This window comes from Nannobrachium achirus, assembly GCF_963921795.1.
Source record: "Nannobrachium achirus genome assembly, chromosome: 22".
NCBI lineage: Eukaryota > Metazoa > Chordata > Actinopteri > Myctophiformes > Myctophidae > Nannobrachium > Nannobrachium achirus.
Window position 1 is genome coordinate 45,382,908 of NC_137829.1, and position 24,075 is coordinate 45,406,982.

A 24,075-nucleotide genomic window follows, 5' to 3' on the forward strand; every position below is an offset into this window, starting at 1 on the left:
ACAACTCCAGGCAGTCTTTTCTGTTCATATTAACTCACCATTATTGCTCAGCCTCCAGTATATTCCCAATTCCTCCATCTGAGCTCTGAGCCATCCAGCCAAAAGTTCCCGTTCTGGTAGCATAAAGTCGGCTAAAATGGGTATTTTTCTTTCTCAAAACAAGGCGGGTCGGGTTCATATTTATTTACTAAAAAAAACAATGTCACGGGCACAGGCTACAGTCTTGCTCACAAGACAGCGGTTTGGTTGCTTGTTGCTGTCCGCCTTCCTTTGCCGTCCGGGCCGTGGCTAGAACAAACACTCGATGCAGTGGTTCCTAGCTTACCCCATGCCCAGGCCATGGCGAGACCACGCAGCTGGGTAGGTCTGCATCCAGGGCCTCCTCGGCCCTGGGGGAAAGGTAGGAACCATTGCAGCGAGTGTGTTATAACCCGGACGGTAAAGGAAGACTCACACCCCACATTAAATGCGCCTGATAATAATAAAATTAGAGGGGAAAAAAAAAAACACACTTAGAAAAAAAGAGACCCCACAGGGGTTGTTGACTATGGGGTCCCAGACTTTAACTATGGGAGCTAAGCCCCCATTGGCCCCCACATAACTCGAACCCTGATTTTCGCTACTTTTGTGGGACAGACAATCCAGGGCATTTATTTACAAAAAAAAAAAAAGAAAGAAAGAAAAAAACATTAAAAAATTGAGATAGAAGGCTGCTGCTGAACAGCAGCAGCAAAACAGAGCAGACAGCTGCTGAGACAAACTAGGCTGTGTTGAAGGAAGAGGGCCTTTCTAGACACTCTGGAGTCCCAGCGACTGATTTATAATTAAAAAGAACAAGAAAATAAATAAATAAAAATAAGGGTCGCCCCCGTATATACTGGCGCATCACAAAGACGGGGTATTGTCACTCCCATGGCGTCTTCACAAAAACCACCAACAGCCAAACCACAAGGAAACAGAGAACTGTGGGCTTTTCTGTCTTTTGGGGGGGAAAGAACATCTGACACCTGCCTGCCAAAACACACTGCAGTCCAGGGGCGTCAATTGGGTATGGTAGGGGTATGCAGCTGCCATACCCTGGGTCCAGGGGGGAAAATAAAAGTTACTTTTAAATATAAATCCATGAATGTCTCTTTGTCTCTTCTCTGTGCTGGTTGTTAAATTACAGTACAATAACTACAAATGCAACATTTTACAAAATGGTCTCTTTAACAAGGTGTTATAATTATATTCTCCCCACCTTGACAACATGTTATATTCCCAGGTTCCGCAGGTCAGCTGCACAGGTGCAATGCGTTATTGTTAATTGTGGCACGTTTACTAACATGCCAAGTTTAGCTGCACTTGAACAACCGTTCCAGGCTGCCATATCCAGCCCAAGAAGCCGTAGAAACGGGGTAAAAAATAAAATGTAGTTCTTAAAATAAATGTATCATGCCTGCTGCTAAGGTATGGCAACATGACTGGTGTCTTCAAGACACCAGTCATGTTGCCATACCTTAGCTTTTTCTCAACTGACGCCACTGCTGCTGTCTAGCTCTTCTTCACTCTCTGAGACACATACGCGCACGCACAAGCACGCACGCACACACACACACACACACACACACACACACAAAAGATTGAAACATTGCCCTGAGGATCAAGGTAGCCTTTGATAAACAGGTCTTGTTCTCGATAAAAGAATAACTCTAGTGGATCCAGAAATGCAACACTCTCGCCACTACAGTCTCTCAATTCAGAGGAACTCTTCCACAATAGTTGAATGTTACAGACTAGTCTGGTACTAACCTTCTGAAAGCCTCAGTTACAGTATAGGCCTACTATACGATGCTCCGTTTCCGCTGTGATAAAAAAAAAAAAAAAAAAGATATGTCTGGTGGTCTGGGCACTCGAAAAAAGATGTGGGGAGACATGTCTGGCAGTGAACGAGTGTTAAAATAGCTCAAGTATTCATATAGACTTACCATAATATCCTGGATGGCTTCAGCATAATCCAGACATAGTTCAACAACAATGGAGAAAATGAATGAAGCAAGCATCTGGGTTCAAATAACCTGCAACTGTAGCTCTTTTAAGCCCTTTGACCCAGCATGAACAACCCACCAGTGTGTTTACAGTACACCAAATAACCCAGAATTATGACCCAGCAAAAGCAACCCAGCAATGTGTTTACAGTAGCCCAAATGAAGCAGAATTATGGCCCCAGCTAAATCTTGTTTTACATCTTATCCAACGGAAGAACTTCAGTTTTCAGCTTCACCCAGCCAAGTGCTGCGGAGGGGGGGCAATTTAGTTTTTTGTTTTTTTTTTAATGGCAGATTGGTCTGGTTTATAGTGACACAGCACCAGCTCCAGGGACGTGCAGATAATTTTAAAGAGGCAGGGGCTCAAATTTCTGAAAGGGCCTTTTGGTGAAAATATTGAAAATAGCAGACCTCCAACTCAAAACGTGCCGCGCTGCGATGCGTTGTGAGTTTGGAGGTCGGCTATTTTCAGTGCTTGATACCACACTCAACTAAGTATAATCAAGGCGTTACTGGCGATGTGGCATACAGCATGGCTTTCTACACAGAGAGGGCAATATTATTTCAACATAAGATGCTGCATTCATGGTCAGGAGAGTTTGGACAAGGCAATTCTCTTGAATGCTGCCTTCAGGTATGGCATGGAAAGGGGGGCATTTGCATTTCTTTCACCAAGAGTAAAAACTGCATTCATGGTCTAAAGAGGGCACTTTTTACAGGTGGATAAAAGGGCAGGGGCTTCGATGTCTATGTGTACACATGCCTGACCAGTTCACATTCACACAGCCTGAGTGCACTGGAAACCCCCGGGTGCTCATTGAACTCCCAGAGTGTGTTAATGATTTCTTTTCTCAGAGTTACATTAACGCCGTGCTCAGGGTTTTTGGTGTGGGTGGAAGAACACCTGCCTGTTTGTAACGCATCCCTAACACACATACACAAACATAACACACAAACACTCGGACTCTCTCTCTCTCACACACACACACACACTGACGAGCACTAAGAGTTGAGGCATTACATTTACGGTTCTACTGTGAAAATAGCCGATCTACATGCTCACAACGCCTCGCGTTGCGAGGTGTTGTGAGCATGTAGATCTTCTATTTTCACAATCTCTGCCTCTAATATTTAACAATTTGGCCATGTTTAATTTGCCATTTTAGAGGTATCAACTCATTCATTGCCTTTTCAAAATGGCCACCAAGTTCCTCACTGCCAATAATTGTAATTTTTAGTGCACGGATCAATTTTTAGTGCACAGATCGTGCACGCCCATGCCTAGATCATGCACCATATGTGTGCACGCTGTTCACAGCTTTCAAACAAAAAGATCCACTTGGAAATCCGTTCAGGCATTCATGAGATAGAAGCCATTGTTTTCTTCAAATGTAAACAAACATGGCTGCCATTTTGAAAGATTAAACTTTATTTTGGTTTGTTTACTGTTGAGTGAGAAACATTTTTTACACATTAAGCTAATCATCTGGGGACCCCTCAAAATAATTTGGGGACCCCCCTGGGGGTTCCGACCCACAGGTTGAGAACCTCTACTGTAACACACATTGAGGTACATAGGTCGAGACGCACGCACGCACGCACGCGCACACACACAATCAAATAAATCCCAAACTGTTCAAACCCTTGTGAATACTTTAATGTTTGGATGCAGAAAAGAGAATGCAAGATGTCTTCAAATGAAGAGCGGTGTGATACGCAGTCTCCGTTTCTCACAAATATACACGTAAAAATCCAAAAAAAAAAAAAGAAAAAAAAAAACTGTAAACATTGTAAACATTGATGTTTTAAGACTTTGAGCTCTTTGGAAAACGGCTGCCCTCACGCGATACAACGACCTGAACCGGTGGGATCTTACCCACGATGCATTGCGTGAACAGCTTGGTGTGTGCGACGCTGAAATTTCATTCAAGAAATGACGTATAAATGGTTGTTTTTCGAGACATTGTTTAGGCATGGGTTTGGCAAAAAAAAGTCTGGGCGGCTAACTGACGAGGAGATAGCCGATATACAAGCTCCCCGACACGTCACAATGCGACATGTTGTGAGCTTGTAGATTTGTGGCACAACACAGGCGTACGATATGTATAAATTAAGCATATTGCTGCTGTTGGTCAGAAACCTGGTATCTCCATATTTCTTATTAATTTCTTTTTTGTAAATTTATACCCTACTACTTCATTATACCACAGAGTCGAGCTTGTAGATCTGCTATTTTTGAAAAATCGTGAACATTTGTGCAAATCTTTAAATATAGATATTTTTTGTAAATCTTTGCTCCTGGGCGGGGGCATCCCTGGCAGTGTTGTTTTTGACAACAAATTTTGATTTAGTTTTAGTCATAGTCTTTTCAATGTATTTTGGCAGGCTTGGTTGGCATCGTCATTACTGATCTTACACTTGGTTGCGTGCTGAAAATAGCCGATCTACAAGCTCACAACGCGACGCGTTGATCTGCTTTTTTTGGGGCTAAAGTTCTCCGAATATTGACGCTAGGGATCGAGTGGTTAATATAAAAAAGGAGAACAAAAAACTCACACAAAGATTCTGAGGACCCCCTGTAGTAACTCTGAGGACCCCCTAGGGGTCTCGGACCCCCTGTTGAAGACCCTTGCTATACGTTGTTGAGCGGAGTCCCACAGGGCTCTATACTAGTGTCTTTTCTGTTTACGCCCGACATAAAACACAGTTGCTGAGAATAGCCGACCGGCCGACGCATTGTGTTCCCAGAACACAAATGCTGGGGTTTGTAGAGCCCGGTGGCAAAGTAGGGCCCTGCCAAATATATCACTCGTCATTTAACTTTTTTTGTTTGCTAGTGAATTTTTCAAACTGACAGCAAAAAAGAACGAAAAAGAAAATCTATCAAAACATCGATAATCGGCAGTCAAAACGCAACATTGGCGTTCATCTCCTGTCATTGGAGCGAACAACGTGAACGAATTATTGGAACTAAACTTTGTTTTTGTTTTTTTAGCGAACAGGAACGTAACGACTCAAGTCAACTGCAATGAACGATAACTCCTCATCACTCTCTCTAGGAGTCTCCAAAAATCGGGTTTGGCATCGGAAACCCAAAAGGCCACAGCAACGCAGCAATTCGGTGGTTTTCCCGAATCGCAGAAACCCCCACGCGGAAGGTTCTCCGGCAGGTGTGGAATAATCGTTTGAATCATCAGGATTATTCTATCGGCGCTTCGGTGGCAGAAAGCATTTATCTGTTGAGGTGGTGACGAGACCGGGTCCCCTGCACGCTGCTTGTGGCACGAGGTGGGGGTGAGGGAGGCATGGTGGGTGGGGGTACGGTGGTTGGGTGGTGGTGGTGGTGGTGGTGGTGGGAGTGGGGCTTCTACACCTTCTGCTTGGAGCTCTCTCTCTTCTGGCTCTCTCTCTGGCGGTAGTGGAAGAGGCTGGTGGTGTCCAGCTCTCCGGCGTAGTGGACCGCCTCTGCAAACAGCTTCACCACCTGAGACACGCACACACAGGGGCGTCACAAGGGGGGGGAGTGGGACTGAGTTACTAGGGCCCAAGGTGGAGGGGCCTTAATTATTCTATTATTTAGCTATTGAAAAATAGCAGATCTACAAGCTTACAGCTTGTAGATCTTACTAGCTGCGGGCTTGTGGATCTGCTATTTTTGAAAAAGTTGTGAAAATGTGTACAAATCTTTATTTTTTAAGCGAACATTTGTAACTCAAATTTTGCTTCTAGGTTTTTGAAATATTCAAAGACTTGCACAACTTTTTTTTTTTTTTTTTTTTTTTTAAATAGCAGATCTACAAGCTTGCTTGTATATCTGCTATTATTCAATAGTTAAAGCACAAAATAATTGTGCGGGGGCCCACAATGAATCCTTGTACCCAGGGCCCAGAATTTGGTGCGACACCCCTGCGCACACACACGCGTTGTCAATACGTTTTCTCCAATCACGCAGGTTGCGGCGATCCGGCCGGGATTCACTTTACGATACCATTTAGCAGATGGTACATAGAGCGGCTTACAAAGCAAGTTTGGAGTAAGCGGCTTGAACCCCAGTCAACCAACAACAGGGCAAGTGGCCGGGTAAATAATACGGTGCAAAGAAAACAGGTGAGTACCCTATTGAGTGTCCCGCACTATCTGTACTGAGTAGATTTGTATACAATTTAAATATTTTTGAGAAAAATGACAGCAAAAGATTGCTGCTATTTGTTTCAAAAAGCTTTATACCCATATAACATGTATATATTAACGACGCAATGTGACATAGCTCTGTTTATGCAATGCTATAACCCCTCCAGCCTATACACATTCCCCATTTTCAAGTTTAGAATTTTTTAAATGTATGTTTTCTCATGCCGATAAAGCACCTTTGAATTGAATTGAGTAAGTAACAATGTACTGTTCCTACGAAACAGTGTGGGCTAGCATGTAACACCTTGTATGGGCACAAAGATCTACCCTTTGGCTGCACCTCATTGGCTAAGGGCCCTGCCTTTGTACTGTCGAGGAGAACTTGACTGATAGATAAATAATGAAGATAACATATGTGTGCTCGCTTTCAGCGAGCACACAACTAGGATAGCAGGCCGACACAAAACCCAGCATCTGTTGAAATCATACGACAAACATATCTGTGGACAAGCAAACAAGCATACATCTAAATTATGCATAACATTAGCATATCCACTGTGAACAGGTAAACGTGACATACTGTAACTAACATCTATATAAATAAGCAACAAGTACATATATGCAAATAAATAAGCAGCATATGGATGAGGCAGATTCTCCTCTCTCCTTGCATCTCTTGTCACCTTGACCCCAAATGTTAAGAATATTAATTAGCTAGCATATCGTTTAGAAATGGATAGGTTTGATGTTTGCTGCTTTGTTAGACATCAAAACTACTGTAGGTATACCGACCTGAAACCTTTTCTGTTTATTAACCCATTTAGGCCTGAACATATTATGACGCAATATTTTATGCTTTAAATATTGAAAAATAGCAGATATACAAGCTCACAGCTGCGAGCTTGTAGATCTGCTATTTTTGAAAAATCGTGAACATTTGAATTTTGACCCGAAGTGTCTTTTGAATCCTTCTAAGATTTTTGGAAAAAACCTATGCTTCTATGTCAGCAATCTGGCCAGCCATCGTCAAAGAAAAGGTCCTTTTCACTTAAATGGAGCTCAGTTAGTCTGTTCTTGAGAGACTACTATGTCAGTGGTGCTCAAACCTTTTCATGTGAAGGACCCCCAAAATGAGATGTATTTTGCCACGGACCCCCATCTCAAAATATTTCGTTCCAGGGACCACCCAGAAGCAAAATTTAAGTTACAAACGTGCGCTTTGAAAATACATATATTCAAAGATTTGCACACATTTTCACGACTTTTTCAAAAATAGCAGATCTACAAGCTCGCAGCCGCGCTGTGAGCTTGTATATCTGCTATTTTTCACTGGTTAAAGAGCTGACGATAAGTTATTGGAACAAACACTCTATAGCAGAGGTCTCCAGTGTTTTTTCAGACCAAGGACCCCTTATAGTCCGGCTGCCAACAGGCCTCCAACAGGCCTTTACTGGCTTAAGTATGACATGTTGTCTATATACATTCATGAAACCACCTGCTGACCGCCTGTCAGCATCGAGCAATTTCTTTTATAGGGGGTAAAAGTTTGGGCCTATTCACTTACTATACACTATACCAGGTGTCTTCAACAGGGGGTCCAGGACACCTAGGGGGTCCTCAGAGTTACTACAGGGGGGGCCGCCAAATCCTTGTGTTATAGGATAATTCTTTTAAATTAACAACATGAACCCTCACATCCCTATTCCGAGGAGAACTTTAGCCAAAGATAGCCGATCTACAAGCTCTCAACGCCTCGCACTGCGAAGCGCTGTGAGCTTGTAGATCGGCTATTTTCGGCAAATAGGTTTGGTGTAGAGGTAAAAAAGAGCAGACCAAGTACATAGTGAAAGGTTAAGTTTACAAAATATTGACGATTTAAGTGGTTAAATGTCTGAGCATACACTTTAAAATAAATCCAACATAGACTGATGACAGCGCTGTCAGACTGAATCTATCTATGAAATCGATGAAAATCTGCATCACACATTTATACAATAAGTGGTGGGGGTCCCTGCTTCATCTCTCTCTAAGCTAAGGGGTCCTTGGCCTGAAAACGTTGAAGACCCCTGCACTATACTATAAAGGGAAAAGAAATACCCCCAAAAAATATGCTTTAAGTAGCATGTAAGGGGTCAAACTAGGGTTTTTAAATTATTCTGAATACATTGAAAGCATTTGTTTTGCATGAAAAACATTCCTTGGGCAGACTCATCACTAAACCATAGTTCTCTTGGGCTGTTTTTATTTTTCCAGCCAAACAAATGCTTGCAATGGATTCAGAATCATTAAACAAAACCCTAGTTTGACCCCTCATGACCTCACATGCTACTTAAAAGTAGATTTTTGGGGGTATTTCCTTCCTTTATAGTATAGTGTATAGTAAGTGATGGGCCCCACACTCTTACCCCCATAAAATAAATTGCTCAATGCTGATAGGCGGTCAGCAGGTGGATTCATGACTGTATGTATAGAGCATCGCAGTTGAAGCCCCACCCCGTCCTCACTCTGGTGTCGGAAGCGTTTTCCGCATTCATTTCTTCCATAGACATTTCATAAAGTATTTATTTAAACGTTTTTAAGCCTTGGACAAAGCCACCTCGGCTGGAGAGGAATCATGACAATATTCCCATTTTTTTTAATGCAAAGATTAATTAGAAAGCTGAAAAAAGGGCAGGGTACAAGACTGTGTACATCATTATTTTTTAAATTGCTGAAACTACACTCCCAGAATGCATTGCGAATGACACTTGTTTCCTGAAATATAGCCCTTAAATCACGCTCAGTTTAGTTATCCAGGCCAGCATATGGCCTGAAATGTAGTGATTGTCATCTCTGTGGACGCTCTTATCGTCATCCTTAACATAGTGCATCATATTTGTAAAAGAAAGACGATCGCTCACGGAGTTCTGCTGAAGTGCAATAATCCGCCGGGAAGACAGGGGGCAGTAGCTACTTCCGCGGTAACCGCAAGATATGTGAAAGAAGAAGAAGCTAGACCAATCACAGACGTCAATTTCACGAGATGTACATGTTTAGCAGTATGGGAAATGCAGTTCTTCTCCGTGCGATCTTGATTAAAACGTGTTTTTACTAAAACTAGAGTGATTGCATACATACTCGGGGGTTCTACAGGAGCATATAGAACCATTTTACAACCACCAGCCTAGTGGTAAGTGTACATTGAATTGCTACGACTTTGTGGCTGATAATGAAAAACCCTATGGTGAAAATGAATGGAAAATGGACTTCCGACACCTCACTGCGATGCTCTATATAGACAATATTTTAGGCCAATAAAAAAAAACCTATACCACATTTCATACCCCACCTCAGCCCTCCAAAAGACTGTGAAAAGTCTCATCACTAACCCATAGTTTATGGGTCTGTTTTTAGCCCAAGGGTTAGGGTTAGGGTTAGGGTTAGGGCTACCCTGATGTCCACATCACTGTGACACAACGGATTTGTATTTATTTTCAGTTGATGCATTTAGAGCGAAATTATTAGATCCCTTTGTGTGCCTATTGGGCTTTCATGCCAACTGAAATATTGCTCTATTAATTTATAACATTGACCACATCACATGAACACAGTCTTCTGATGAGGATACAGTATAGATGAAATCTAGCTGTGTCCATTCCTCCTTTTGCAATTGCGATGTAGGACAGTGGAGGTTTCGTCCAAAGGACAGATACCGCTCAGTACAAAGGGCTTACTATATATAATATCCATTCCAAGTTTTATTAGCCTTTGGTCGTGAGGTTAAACTTTGTAAACAAACTTCTTATTCTCATCGATGTGAGAGTCGGCTTACTCAGCTATTTACTTTAATGTTCGCTTGCGCTGATCTACAAGTTGTAAGTGGATGCGTCCCGGTGTGTTGTAAGCTTGTAGATCTGTCCATTTTGAGGAGTGGTGACGTATTTGTTGCCAGCTTGTTTCACAAAGTAACGAGTAACGTGGCCATTAAAATGTCATTAACTATAGCGCGTTACCGAACTGAAAAAAAATAAATAATAATAATAATACTAATAATCGCAAACACATTCGTTCCAACGCGGGTAGTGTGAGTACCTGGTAGTTGGTGATGAGGGGGACGCCGTGGTCCACAGCCATCCTGCGAATCAGGAAGTTGTCCCGGAGATGCTGGCTGTTGTTATTGGGCAGGTTGACCACCAGGTCAATATGACCCTCGTTGATTAGCCTACACACACACACACACACACACACACACACACACACACACACACACACACACACACACACACACACACACACACACACACACACACACACACACACACACACACAGTGACGTCAGTACGTGCGCATCCCGCGTCTCTGACGCATTCACGTTGCCTAGAGACGCATTCACGTCTGTTCTGGGGTCCCACGGACGCATCGCCTCCATTGGAGTCCACGTGAAAATAATTTACCACGTCGCGAAAAGAAATATATTTTAAAAAGTCCACAGACGCCACCATTGTTCATGGGTGAAGGCATGCTACTGTACCCTACGTTAACACAAATGAAATCCGCGTAGAAAGTCTTAAAACAGACGATAGAACTAACGACAGTGTGTGTTTGGAATCCACCGACGCTATTGTGTGCTCCTTGCATGGTCACAGAATTCAATGGGTGCCTTAGTTTTAGCGTAGCACCGGGCCGCTCTCTGACCATAGTGGCACAGCGTGTTAGGTGATACACCAAGAAGGGTTCCCCCACCGAACGTGGGTTTGGCTTGTCGAGCCTGTTATCGGGTAAGCGTCACGTCATGGGCTGCTATAGCGGCCGGGGGCCGGGAGGTACAATGTGTCATCGATAGTTGTGTGCTTTGGAAGTGCATGCGTGCCGCGGAACAACGGTGGAACGCGTGAAACACTAAACAGTTTGGTTACCTTTTGGAAAAGACAAGGGGAGAGCTAAATACAATGGCTATATGCAGCACGGTTGTTACATCATGCTCGGGAGGGAACACTGTCTTCGACAATGCAGACGGAGCCAGGCACTTGTCCATAGTGCATCACATAAGACCCAAGTGCAATCAATAACTTTGCACGTCTGCGACTAGCTCTGGTCCATAGCGTTAGTGGAGTTCTCCTCCACTAACGCTATGGACCAGAGCTAGTCTGAGACGAGTTGAAACAACTCCAACGCGGGCTGTTGAAGCAGCGCGACACCCGTTCTCTACCCACAGTATGTGGTGCTTGAAAATATGAATGATTCCATCGATAATAATCCGTTTGGGACACTCAAAATCACTGCCATAGAGTTATAATGTATCGCTCCGTGCGAATGAATCCGTAGCGTTGCCAGCGCGACTTCTGAGTCTACCGAAAATAGCAGATGTACAAGATCACAACGCGGTGCGAGCAGACACGGTTTGAGCTTGTTGATTGGGTATTTTTTTGTTGCGTGACACCGTCTTACTATGCATTATAAATTACACTGTTAAAGAGACGGTACACATTTAGTTTCTTCAAATATTTTCCAAAAATAAAAAGGTTGACTTGCCTTCTGTCTGTTAAAGTACTGTATTTGAAGGCCCTGGTCAAATGTATTTAATGGAAAAAATAGATATGCATTTACTGTAAAAAAAAAAAAAAAAAAAAAGGAGAGACATGGAAATGTTAGCCTATAGTTTATAGTATAGTTTTACAGTAGGCTATTATTATTAATTCATGAATAGTACTGTAATTATATATATATATATATTAGTGTCTCATGTCTTTCCACAAAATAACAGAAAAAAGCTCAATAGTGGGCTCGATAAAAGCCCGGCTCGATAAGCAACAGCGATAAAGTGCTCATTATCAATAAAAATTAACGAGCTCCATCCATAGTGCTTCTTCATCTCAAGGTACTATTATAGTTTAATTGTTTCATTCGTTTTTGTATGTATTTTGTAAGATAAACAATGTAAATAACCATATAATAACCAATTCAAGTTAAATGCTGCACTTTGTCAAAAATGACATGACGCGTTGAATTTTTGTGGGACCCATAAAATATCCCTGGGACTCATCCGAAAGACCCGTCTTGGGTCCCGGGACTCATTACATTAAAAACCTATTAACATCACTGCACACACACACTTTTAATTTCTCTTTTTGGGTTTTCAATTAAAGGACAACTTTGTTTTGTTTTTACAAAAAGGGTTCATATTTTAGATTGTTATTAGAGAAAAGAAAAGATGAGTGTTAAAATGTTTTCATTTACTTCTTTCTATAGTTTTAGCAATTGTAATGGCCTTGATTTCAGTGCATGGGGGCATGCATGCAAGTGGCTAAATGTCTTTTTAGACATAAGCTGGCAATTTATTTACAGTAACACTACTAGCCCCCATAAGTCACATCTGCCCATGAAAGAATGTGGTGCATCTTGGACATGGGCTTATTGTGCCTAAAAATATATATTTAGCCACTTGCACGCGTGGCCCCCAACCACTGAAATCAAAGTCTTTAACCCATTTAGGCCTAGGATTGTTGAATGTTTTAACCAGTGAAAAATAGCAAATATACCGAGTGCCGCGCTGCGAGCTTGTAGATCTGCTATTTTTGAAAAAAAAAAATGAAATTCTTTGCAAATCTTTGAATATATGTATTTTCAAAGCGAACGTTTGTAACTCAAATTTTGCTTCTGGGTGGTCCCTGGAACTAAATATGTTGAATGGGGGTCCGTGGCCAAATACATGTCATTTTGGGGGTCCTTCACATGAAAAGGTTTGAGCACCACTGACATAGTAGTCTCTCAAGAACAGACTAACTGAGCTCCAGTTAAGTGAAAAGGACCTTTTCTTTGACGATGGCTGGCCAGATTGCTGACATAGAAACATAGGGTTTTTCAAAAAAACTTTAGAAGGATTCAAAAGACACTTATAGAATCGGGTCAAAATTCTAATTTTCAAGATTTTTCAAAAATAGCAGATCTACAAGCTCGCAGCGCGGCACTCGGTGTCGCGCTGTGAGCTTGTAGATCTGCTATTTTTTTATATTTAAAGCATAAAATATTGCGTCATAATGTGTTCAGGCCTAAATAGGTTAAAATGGCTAAAACGATAGAAAGCAACACATTTCTTTTCTCTAATTACAATCTAAAATATGAACCCTTGCTGTAAAAAAACAAAGTTGTCCTTTAAAGACATAAATCAATGTCAAAATCCAAAGATACCAGAAGTCAAAATGCAATGCAAGTTCATAATCACAATTGACTGTAGACATAAGCAGGCTACGATTTATGGGTATAGGCGACAGGGTCTTTTCCATATCAACTGATATGTATAATGTAGCCAGTCGGACAATTTGTAGTCCTCGCACACACATCGTATAATGTACATGCCCTAAGCTGCCAAATATCAAAAGCCTACACACACACGCACGCACGCATGCACACACGCACACGACTGCCCACCGAGATGAAAAAGAATACATGGTTAACTCATACTCCGCGATCCCCGTCGAAACCGTAGATTTCCCGCTGTACCGCGGTGCCATGCCCGTAGATCCCGGAAGTTTAATTAGCTTTAATCATTATGAAAGGATTAAAAGTATTATCGCTGATTTTCGCTGATTCTGGCTCTTTAGGCCCGCCCCCCTAACTGTATCCGGTCATTTCCGGTCTGGACCGGATCTAGCTTTCCGTATCCGGTCTGAGCCTGGGCCATAGTCCCGCCTCCGTTGGTTTACATTGTAACAGAAGAGAAAGCTACTCGGCGATGGAACGCTCGTTTTTCAATCGGATTTTTGCGTTTGGAAACTTTGATCCAGTCTCTACACGCCTGGATTATGATCCCCGCACATATCGTGCGTTTTTTAGGTGAACGTGTCCACGTGTTACCATAGCGCACAGTTGGCTTTTTTCAATGTTTTTTCATGTAAACACTGGCGGATAAGCAGGGATACAGCGTGGCAACGGATATGTCTTTTTCAATGTTTTTTTTTTTATTCGAAAGCTTGTCACCGAGTCTACATGTCTACTAGATGAGTCGCGCACAGATTGTGCACGATGCGTGCGCATGCCCACGTTAAAAGGTAAGGACAATTTGGCAGCTGCTTACTACAGCTATGTTTAAAATGGCAGCAAAATTGTTAAACAAGATGAATGCCTTTCACTGAAGCAGAAACAAATGTATGTATTGTGTATAATCGTCATACACACAACATGTACATGTACATGTACACCCTCTAGCGCTGCAATCTAAGACAATTTTTCTTCATTTATAAATCTGTCTTATTATTGCTTCGGTTTATTGGTCAGTTAATCTGCATGATTAATTTAGACCACAGAACGGGAGTAAAGTAAACAATGGTAAATGCTGATCACAAGTCAAGTTATCAGCAACACTTAGACATCCTAAAACTACATATGATATATATGAGTAGCTCAGTGGTGGAAAAATACTATTTTTTGTGTTACAAGTAAAAGTCCGGAATTCAAAATGTAGCCTACTTGAGTAAAGTATGAAAATGTACTTAAAGTACCAAAAGTAAAAGTAGAAAATATTTTAAAATAGCAGATCTACAAGCTCGCAATGCAACGCGTTTTGAGCTTGTAGACCGGCCATTAAATAGCCGGTCTAAAGTTGGGCTAAAAAAGTTGGGCTAAAGTTGTTTGTATGTGTCTGTATGTGTGTTCTGTAATATTATCTGCAAAGTAGCTAGTAACTAGACCCTCCAGAAAAGTGTAGTTACTGTAACTACACTTTTCAAATAAATGTAGCGGAGTAAAAGTACAATAATTGGATCCGAGATGTAGTGGAGTAAAAGTTAAAGTATGGGAAATTGGAAATACTCAAGTAAAGTATAAATATAGTCTACTTGCCAGCCCATAGAGCCCCATTGTGAACCCGGACATATTGAGTACACCAAGGTTTTATGTTATAAATGTTGAGTAAGGGTCCCCAGCATGTAGAAACTGCCGGATGCTAACTTGCATATGTTGAGCAATTTTCATAATTTGCATAATTAGCTTTAATTAGCACAATCCCCTATAATAATGGATAATATGTCAAAAACTGATTGACCGATTTGAACAATAATGTAGTGGTTTTGGGGGTTATTGAGGATGCTGAATCCATTTTCTAAATTAAAAATGGCAGTTTAAAACCGGAAATGGCCTTATACCAACTTAAAGTGGGGTGATTTTGATACTTTTTTGTTGATTTAAGTTGGTATATTGGCCATTTCCGGTTTAAAACGGCCATTTTGAATATAGAAAATGTCAGAAATGGATTCAGCATTCTCAATAACCCCCAAAACCACTCCAATATTGTTCAAATCAGCCAATCAGTTTTTGACATATTATCCATTATTATGGGGGATTATGCTAAATGAATCGAATTATGCAAATTATGAAAATTGCTCAACATATGCAAGTTAGCATCCGGCAGTTTCTAAATGCTGGGAACCCATACTCAACATTTCTAACATAAAACCTTACTGTACTCAATATGCCAGGGTTCAGATTCTGGCAAGTGGACTAATAGCTCAAAATTGTACTTCAGTCCAGTACTTAAAGGAGTAGTTCACCCCCAAAATGACTTTTTTTTCTATTGATTAGTCATGCCATGGAGACTAGAGTTCAATAATATTTTTTGTTTTTTGTCACATTCCTAAGACAAAATTTTGATTCGAGTAAATTTGATTCCGGATGGTGACCCGTTTCGAAACTGGTCCCCATCCGGAGCGAATGGGGGTAAATTTATTGTTATCACATTTTTGTCTTAGGAATGCGACTAAAACTAAAAATATTATTGAACTCTAGTCTCCATGGCATGACTAATCAATAGAAAAAAAGTCATTTTGGGGGTGAAATACTCCTTTAAGTAAATGTATTTGAAAGCTGATCCAACAGGGAGACTAGGACGACAACTAAAGTGATTTAAACCCTCTGTCAACAAGATGCTCGATGTGAGAGGCTTCTGCGCTGCTGTGTGTGTGTGTGTGTGTGTGTGTGTGTGTGTGTGTGGTGTGTGTGTGTGTGTGTGTGTGTGTGTGTGTGTGTGTGTGTGTGTGTGTGTCTGTGTGTGTGTGTGTGTGTGTGTGTGTGTGTGTGTGTGCGTGCGTGTGCGCGCGCTTTCCAAGGCCTATTTAATTCCATCTGCGTTATTATTTTTCCCTGTTACACATTTCCAACATTTGGTGCAGATCGTTTCACTTTGCCGTGATGATGACTTGTTTATTAAGGCACGCTTGTCATGATGATGTTTATGAAGGCAACGCTGTCACCATGTTTCGCTACAACCTGTGAATAAGGCAGTACATTTTTGTCACATGAACAAGAAAACAAGTTGATGACGGGGGGGGGGGGGGGGGGGGATGGGGACGGAGTGAGATGCGAAATAAAGGCATACTATTATTATTATTATTTGTGCAAGCAGAGCGCGCAAGTACTGTAATCGGTTTGGTATGTATGTAGGTGACTAGGACTGTTGAAGACCGTAGATGGCTGGGATTCTTGGGAGGGAGGGGGGGGGGGGCGGGGGGTAGGTAGGTAGGAGGTTGTCCCCCTACTGCCAATGAGGTACCAGCATTTCTGGTGATGAAGAGCCAATGAGGTACCAGCATTTCTGGTGATGATGTCAACAGAGTTTGGTATAGAAGCGCTCTTGGTAATGTCTTCATTAACGGGCGAAGATGTGTGGCCTGCTTGAGCGCTAGGCGCAAGTTGGCACCTCGACAGTACAGTTCTAGTTTATACTTATTTATATTCAGGGGTGCACAGAAATGTGTGGTCAAAATAAATGTTGCGTGCCTGATCAAACAACATGAAGCGCTCTTGCGCACTGCCGCCGGTACCTTTTTTTATTACAAATGTAGCGTCAGTTACTAGCTCTGGTCAGTCACGTACTGCACGTTGACAATACAAAAATAAAAGTAGTGTAGACTAGGGGTCCCGGACCCCCTGTTGAAGACCCTTGTACTAAAGAGTTGTAGAGACAGAGACACCTGTTTCTGAACAAACACTGAGTCTATAGCAATCCATTACTATCATAACATAAGAGATTTAACCCTTTCACACACAACAGACCCACCTGATGATGCTGGGTAGGCTGGTCTCTCCCTTGTGGCTGGGCCAGGCCACGGGCAGGGCGGGCACGTCGTTGGCACACAGCCAGGCTGAGGTGGCCTCCGTGGCATAGAGCTGGGGATGGAGAGCAAAAGAGAACAATAAGATAACAAAAGCCCCTTTTTGACTGCAGCTTTAGCACCACACTAAACTGCACCGCACCACTCCACACCACATAAAAATATCTACATTTTCCATTACACAAAAGTACCCCTAACGGTAAGAAACAAATTGACCCATCTGTGATTATAATACAATATACATTTGTATTACAACTATCCTAATTATAATACACTATAATGGATTATAACTGTGATTATAACACACTATAAAGTATTAATGTATTACTATGATAACTATTTGGTGAGCCCCCTGTAGTAACTCTGAGGACCCCCTACGCCGGGTTATATCGTCTCTCATACTGTATGTCCAAAACCCTTTAGGATTCACATTAAAACATTAGCCAAGGTAGCAGATCTACAAGCTTGAAATGCGCCTCGAGATTGCAGATCTGATGCTTTTGGCCGGGTGTAACGCTGCAGTAGTATGATCAAGTAGGGCGTTATTTACGCAAAAAACGTAAAACATGTAAGCTAGGAGGTTTCTGCCCCACAGCAATAATGTGAAAGAAGCGTAGATGAAACAGACAGACAAGAGTGTGACTTCCGGAGGCCCACCACGAGGACGGTACTCTTTGGGAGGCCACCACAGGGGGGCAGTACTCACCTTGAAGCCCTCCTCCTTCAGCTGGTGGGCCGTGGCCAGGAAGTTAGGCCGGAACGATTGCTGGAAGGAAGGATACAGGAAAGTGACTGACGGAACAAGAGAGACTATACTGAATGTATTGGCCATTATTTGACTTTTCTAATGACAAAGGCATAGACACTTTTACAGTGATGTGTCCTGGGCTGATATGTTTTTTTTTTGTTTTGTGTGTGTGTGTGTGTGTGTGTGTGTGTGTGTGTGTGTGTGTGTGTGTGTGTGTGTGTGTGTGTGTGTGTGTGTGTGTGTGTGTGTGTGTGTGTGTGTGTGTGTGTGTGCTTTTTACCCTCTAAGATACCCATGTACCTGACAAAATACTTTGAAAAACGCTAAGGATGTCCACAATTACAACACCATAGGCAGCGCCACAGATCACGTTCAACCCCATAGTCAACTCAAACAAAGGGGTCAAACTCGTTCTCCTACTATAACACCAAAATGTGGAAGGCCTTACCGAAGGCCTTAAAGGAGTGTGGATCCCTAACATCCTTTAAAATCGCCCTGAAAAACCACTTACAGGCGGCAGCCGCTCATAACTGCTAAAAACAAACTATATTCCAGCCTCCCATGACCCTTCTATTAGAAATATATCTACTGTATAGGTATATAATTTTTGCACATTTTTTTTCTGACTGTCTACTGCATAGTACTGTGTTCTATCCGTCTCTCATTCAATGTTATGAGATACTTAAATGGTTTCTTGTGTAAATAAGCAGAAAAGCATACTAGGATCTCTTGACCAGTGAACTGTACCGTCATGAAACTGTACCCTTTTCTATGCAAACTTCTAATAAAGTCTTCAATCAATCAATTAAATCAATCAATCAAACCCCTTTTTCTCAAAGTATTCGAATAGTCTAATATTCGACAGGACTGGCCAAACTGTCAAATATTAAGTAAGCAAGAGGCGAACATTGTGAAAATAGCCAATCTACATGCTCACAACGCCTCGCAACTGTAGATCAGCTATTTTTACAATATTTATCTGCGGAACCAAGTGACATTAAATGTAATACCTACAATTCCAAGTGCTTGTCAGGGTGATGGTCCCCAGTTCAAACATGTTTATTTTGGGGGTCACGGCCTAAAAAGGTTTGAGAACCCCTGGTATACTATAGAGCATTAACAAATTCATCCACCAGGAGCATTGAATGACAACTCATTCTTATGACTTCCTACCTAGCCAAGCTTTATAAACTATATATTTTTAAAAGAGAAAACAATAAAAAAAAAAAAACGTTATTAGTGATTAGTGACTTTGATATTCTAATATTCGAATATTTGGTGAATGCCTAACGTGCAGTGACAAATATCAGCCTCCCCGCCCGGCTTCCGTCCCCCGAACACGGGCCAGTTGCGTTCATATATACACATCCCACAATTAAAGCCGAATATGCACCACAGTCGGTGGAATTCGCCTGCAGTTCTAAATTGCCATCTGCGCCTCCTTGCTGTGCAACAGGCTTCTGGCCAAATCACTGAAAGCAGTCGTGGTGACTTAGAACTTTAATCCATTTTTTTTTTCTAATTGATTAAAAGTGACTTTGCTTTTTTTTTTTTTTTTTTTTTTTAATATGGGTCAGACGGCGGGTTAGAAAAAAAAATAGAAAAACATCGGAACCAAAAATCTGGCATCATTCAGTCAGTTCTACACAGAAGCAGTATGACTGAAAGAGAGACAAACACAGAGAAAGCCATTTATGTGGAGCTTTCTTATCTCACAGTCAGAGGGTGGTGTGTGGGGGGGGGGGGGACACGGTCCATCACCCACTGACCACCGCCTCCAGATCCTCTTCCAGCTCACTGCGAGGCTTCCCTTCCCCTCTCTCTCTCAATTACGTCCACACTGACCACATCAATAGGCCCGCTGTGCAGTCAGCGGCGGCAGTGGAGGAACAACTCCTCCTCCAGAAGAAGTCCGATGTTTGTACGGTACTTCAGTAAAAGTAGCAATACCACTATATCGTTCACATATCAGCTGCAGATCAAAGCTTCCCCCGCCGTCTTAGTTACTGTTAGAACTCAAGTCTAGTTCTCCAAGACTACTGGGGACGGGTGCGCATTATTGGGTATCATTATTTTATGCTTTAACTCTTGAAAAATAGCAGATATACAAGCTCACAGCGCGGCACCGAGTGCCGCGCTGCGAGCTTGTAGATCTGCTATTTTTGATAAATCGTGAAACTTGAATTTTGACCCGATTCTATAAGTGTCTTTTGAATCCTTCTAAGGTTTTTTTGAAAAACCTATGTTTCTATTATGTCAGCAATCTGGCCAGCCATCGTCAAAGAAAAGGTCCTTTTCACTTAACTGGAGCTCAGTTAGTCTGTTCTTGAGAGACTACCATGTCAGTGGTTCTCAAACCTTTTCATGTGAAGGACCCCCAAAATGATATGTATTTGGCCACGGACCCCCCATCTCAAAATATTTAGTTCCAGGGACCCCCCCCCCAGAAGCAAAACTTGAGTTACAAACGTTCGCTTTGAAAATACATATTATTCAAAGATTTGCACACATTTTCACGACTTTTTCAAAAATAGCAGATCTACAAGCTCGCAGCGCGGCACTCGGTGCCGCGCTGTGAGCTTGTATATCTGCTATTTTTCACTGGTTAAAGCATTCAATAATTCTAGGCCCTAAATGGGTTAAATTGTAGTACTTGAGTAAATGTACTTGGCTACTCTCCAGCGCTGCTAGCGGTCCGGGGCGAGGCGAGCGGCAGCCAAGCAGCCTGGGTGACAAATGGAGATTTCACAGCGTCGTGTGGCCTATACCTGTACCCAGGGGTGTCACACCAAATTCTGGGCCCTGGGTACAAGGATTCACTGCGGGCCCCCCCATGAACGTTAACTATTGAAAAATAGCAGATATACAAGCTCACAGCGCGGCACCGAGTGCCGCGCTGCGAGCTTGTAGATCTGCTATTTTTTAAAACATAGTGAAAATGTGTGCAAGAAACCTATATGTTTCCATGTCAGTGGTGCTGATGATGATATTTGGCCACGGACACCCATCTCAAAATATTTAGTTCCAGGGACCCCCCCCAGAAGCAAAATTTGAGTTACAAAGTAAAAAAAAAAGACATATATTCAATTTGAATATATATGTATTTTTTTAACTTTGTAATTCAAATTGAAAATGTCTGCAAATCTTTTGAATAATTCAAAAGATTTGCACAAATTTTCATGACTTTTCAAACATAGTAAATCTACAAGCTTGAGCTTAGATCTGCCATTTTCCAATAGCTAAAGTTAGTCCACCTTGGGCCCTAGTAACTCAGTCCCACTTTAGACCCCTGGCTCAGTCACAAGGTCTTTTCAGCATTTCTATATATACAGTAGTATGATTTGCTCGCACTGATTATAGATGATTGATTAACTCTTTCTCAGCCACGGGGAGCCACTTAATATTAAAACCGGATTAAACCGTACTTCTTTAGTACTCAAAAAAAAAAAAAAAAAAAAAACGATCAGCAGCTCTTCTCCGTCTCTTCTTCGACTGATCTAAAAGGATCATTCTTTGAACCGGAAGTACTTCTGGTAGCTTTTTGTACTCTATAGCCAAAGTACTGTTCACTTTCATTGTAGGAGGAGGCGTTAGCATAGCATCTGTCCGTGATGTTTTCGATCAGAAAAAAGTTGACATGGGCGCTGCATACGGAGTGGATTACATTTGCTTACCTCGATGTAAGTAAGTAATGTAAGTAAGTAAATTGTATTTATATAGCACCTTTTACAGAGAGATCTCACAAAGTGCTGTACAGGCATGTAGGCGATCCATGGAGGTTTTGCTGAGGCAGGTGAAAAGTGAGTTACAGTAGTCAAGCCGAGATGAAACAAAAGCATGAATGATCATTTCCAGTTCGGGGTACGTGACAATTGATCTAAGTTTAGCAATGTTCCTAAGGTGGAAAAAACATGACCGGGATATTGAACAGATATGGGTATCGAGATGCATGGATTGATTAAAATTAACACCAAGGTTTCTGAGGTTAGGGCGAACATTATCTTTGAGGGGGCCGATACAGTCAATTACTTTAGAAAAATGCTTTCTGGAGCAACAATAAGCACCTCTGTCTTGGCCTCATTTAAAGTTGATACACCATGAAATTTCACTTTTCCTATTTTAAACCCTTTTTTTGGGGTCCCACTAGCACCTTCTATCCTCACAAAGTCCCATTTCTGACCGTTGTGTCTTTCTCTGGTTTTGAGAAGGCGAAGGTTAAAAGTATCCCACGGGTTCTCGAAACAGGCTGTCCAGATTTGCTGCCGATTGTGACGTCATCATAAAAAAAAATGTTTTTTTTTAATCTTTTTTTCATTTTTTTTTTTTTTTTTTTTTCCCAAAAAGATTTTGGGGGGGTGGCGCAGTTCAGGCCAAAGGTGGTACTGCAGCTGAAATGCTCTGAGAGCCATTCAAAAATGAGAGAAGCTCTCTATTCAGGAGTGGTAATTTAGCCTCAAACCTTTTGAAAAACGTTTTTGGGACATAAACAATATGACATAAATACTTTTTAAATGCATGGTGTATCACCTTTAACTGGAGGAAGTTTTCCGATAACCAGGCCTTTATGGCTGACAAGCATTCATGTAAAATGTGCACAGATCGTGCACGCGAAGCGCCCACGGGGGGGTAGAAAAATCCCCACTATATGCCAATGCAGATCAAGACAATTCGCTGGTGAGTAAACAACGGCCGATCATGATGCAGTAAAAAGAATGATGTTACATGGGATCTTGCTAATGGTCTTATAAAATGAATGCTGTCTCAGATCATAATACAATAATAGAAATTTCCGGCTAGTCCACCGACAGCCATTCTGGCCAGGCTGTGAAAGTGTTAACATAATTTTGATGAATATAAGGTCATACCGTATACATACACACCGTAATACTATCCATACAGATTGGTTAAAATAGTGTTTTATTCGCTAAAATAAGTTCCAGGATTGCCAGCTTTACAGAGCCTTCCTTCAAGATGTGTGATGGGTTGAATGTTCTCACATAGACTCCTCTCCGTGACAGGAAAAAAACAGTCTGAACCAAAAAGTCTTTATAATTGAGCGTATTCCAGCTCAAGCAAAAATCCCCAAAAGCGTCTGGGTTTTAATGCACTTTCGGCATCAAATGACCCACTTAATGGAATTCCATCTAGCATATTGAGAGGTGCTGAACACTCCTCTGTGAGTGTTTGCTGCTGATTTGCAACTGATTAGACTCACACTGTGCATCCTTCAGCTCGGCAAACTATTTGTTTTTTCCTGGGATGACTTGCCAGTCTCGCCGAATAATTTTTTTTCCCCCCCGTGTGCGAATGCTGAGCAATGATTGGGCGCCCAGGCGGGGAGCGAAGGAGAACGAGGTAGCTGACTGTACACACAGGAAAAATAACGGTTCATTCTGAAGAAGAAAAAGAAAAGCAGTGGATCTCAAACGTTTTCATGGCGTATAGGATGCACCAGATTAATGTGTATTTGTCCGAGGACCCCCCACCATATGAAAAGATTTTGCAACCAGGGTTAGGGTTGTTAAAATGTTTCGCAAATATTCAAAACATTTTCACAATTTTTCATTTTTATTTATTTTTTTCTTATAAAGGCGTTGTGAGCTTGTAGATCGGCTATTTTCGGCAAAGAGGTTTTGGTGTAGAGGGGAAAAGGAGCAAACTAAGTACAGAGTGAATGGTGGAGTTTATTAAGTATTGACAGTTCAAGTGGTTAAATATCTGAAAACACACATTGACATGAATCCAAAATACACTGATGATCGTTGCTGTCAAACAATGAAACCATATGGGGTCTTTGAAAAGGTAGTGGGGGGTCCCTGCTTCATCTCTCTCTCAACTAAGGGGTCCTTGGCCTGAAAACGTTGAAGACCACTGCAATAGTATGATCACGTAGGGCATTGATTAACAGAGAAGACAAAACACAAAAAAGTTCAAATATGGAGATAGGAGCTTTCTACCCGACAGCAACAATAATGTCTCTCTGCCCGCATCGTATATGACCGTATAAAAGTCCTTCTTTATCACAACGTGTAGGCCTTTCCTCGCCACGCTTTCAACAATGATCGTAGCCCCCTCCCATGTTGTG

At 41.8% G+C, this 24,075-nt stretch overlaps 1 protein-coding gene across 1 annotated transcript in view; it reads right to left on the reverse strand.

Annotated features, from left to right (window-relative positions):
- Positions 1–5,394: 5,394 nt before the first annotated feature.
- cps1 (carbamoyl-phosphate synthase 1, mitochondrial) overlaps positions 5,395–24,075 on the reverse strand; it is a gene marked incomplete at both ends in the record, with an annotated part of 173,311 nt that continues 154,630 nt past the window's right edge. The window contains 4 exons of the mRNA XM_080752916.1: positions 5,395–5,511; positions 10,230–10,359; positions 17,188–17,297; positions 17,949–18,008. Of these exons, the coding sequence (XP_080609042.1) occupies positions 5,395–5,511; positions 10,230–10,359; positions 17,188–17,297; positions 17,949–18,008 (417 nt within the window). The remainder of the gene's footprint in view (positions 5,512–10,229; positions 10,360–17,187; positions 17,298–17,948; positions 18,009–24,075) is intronic.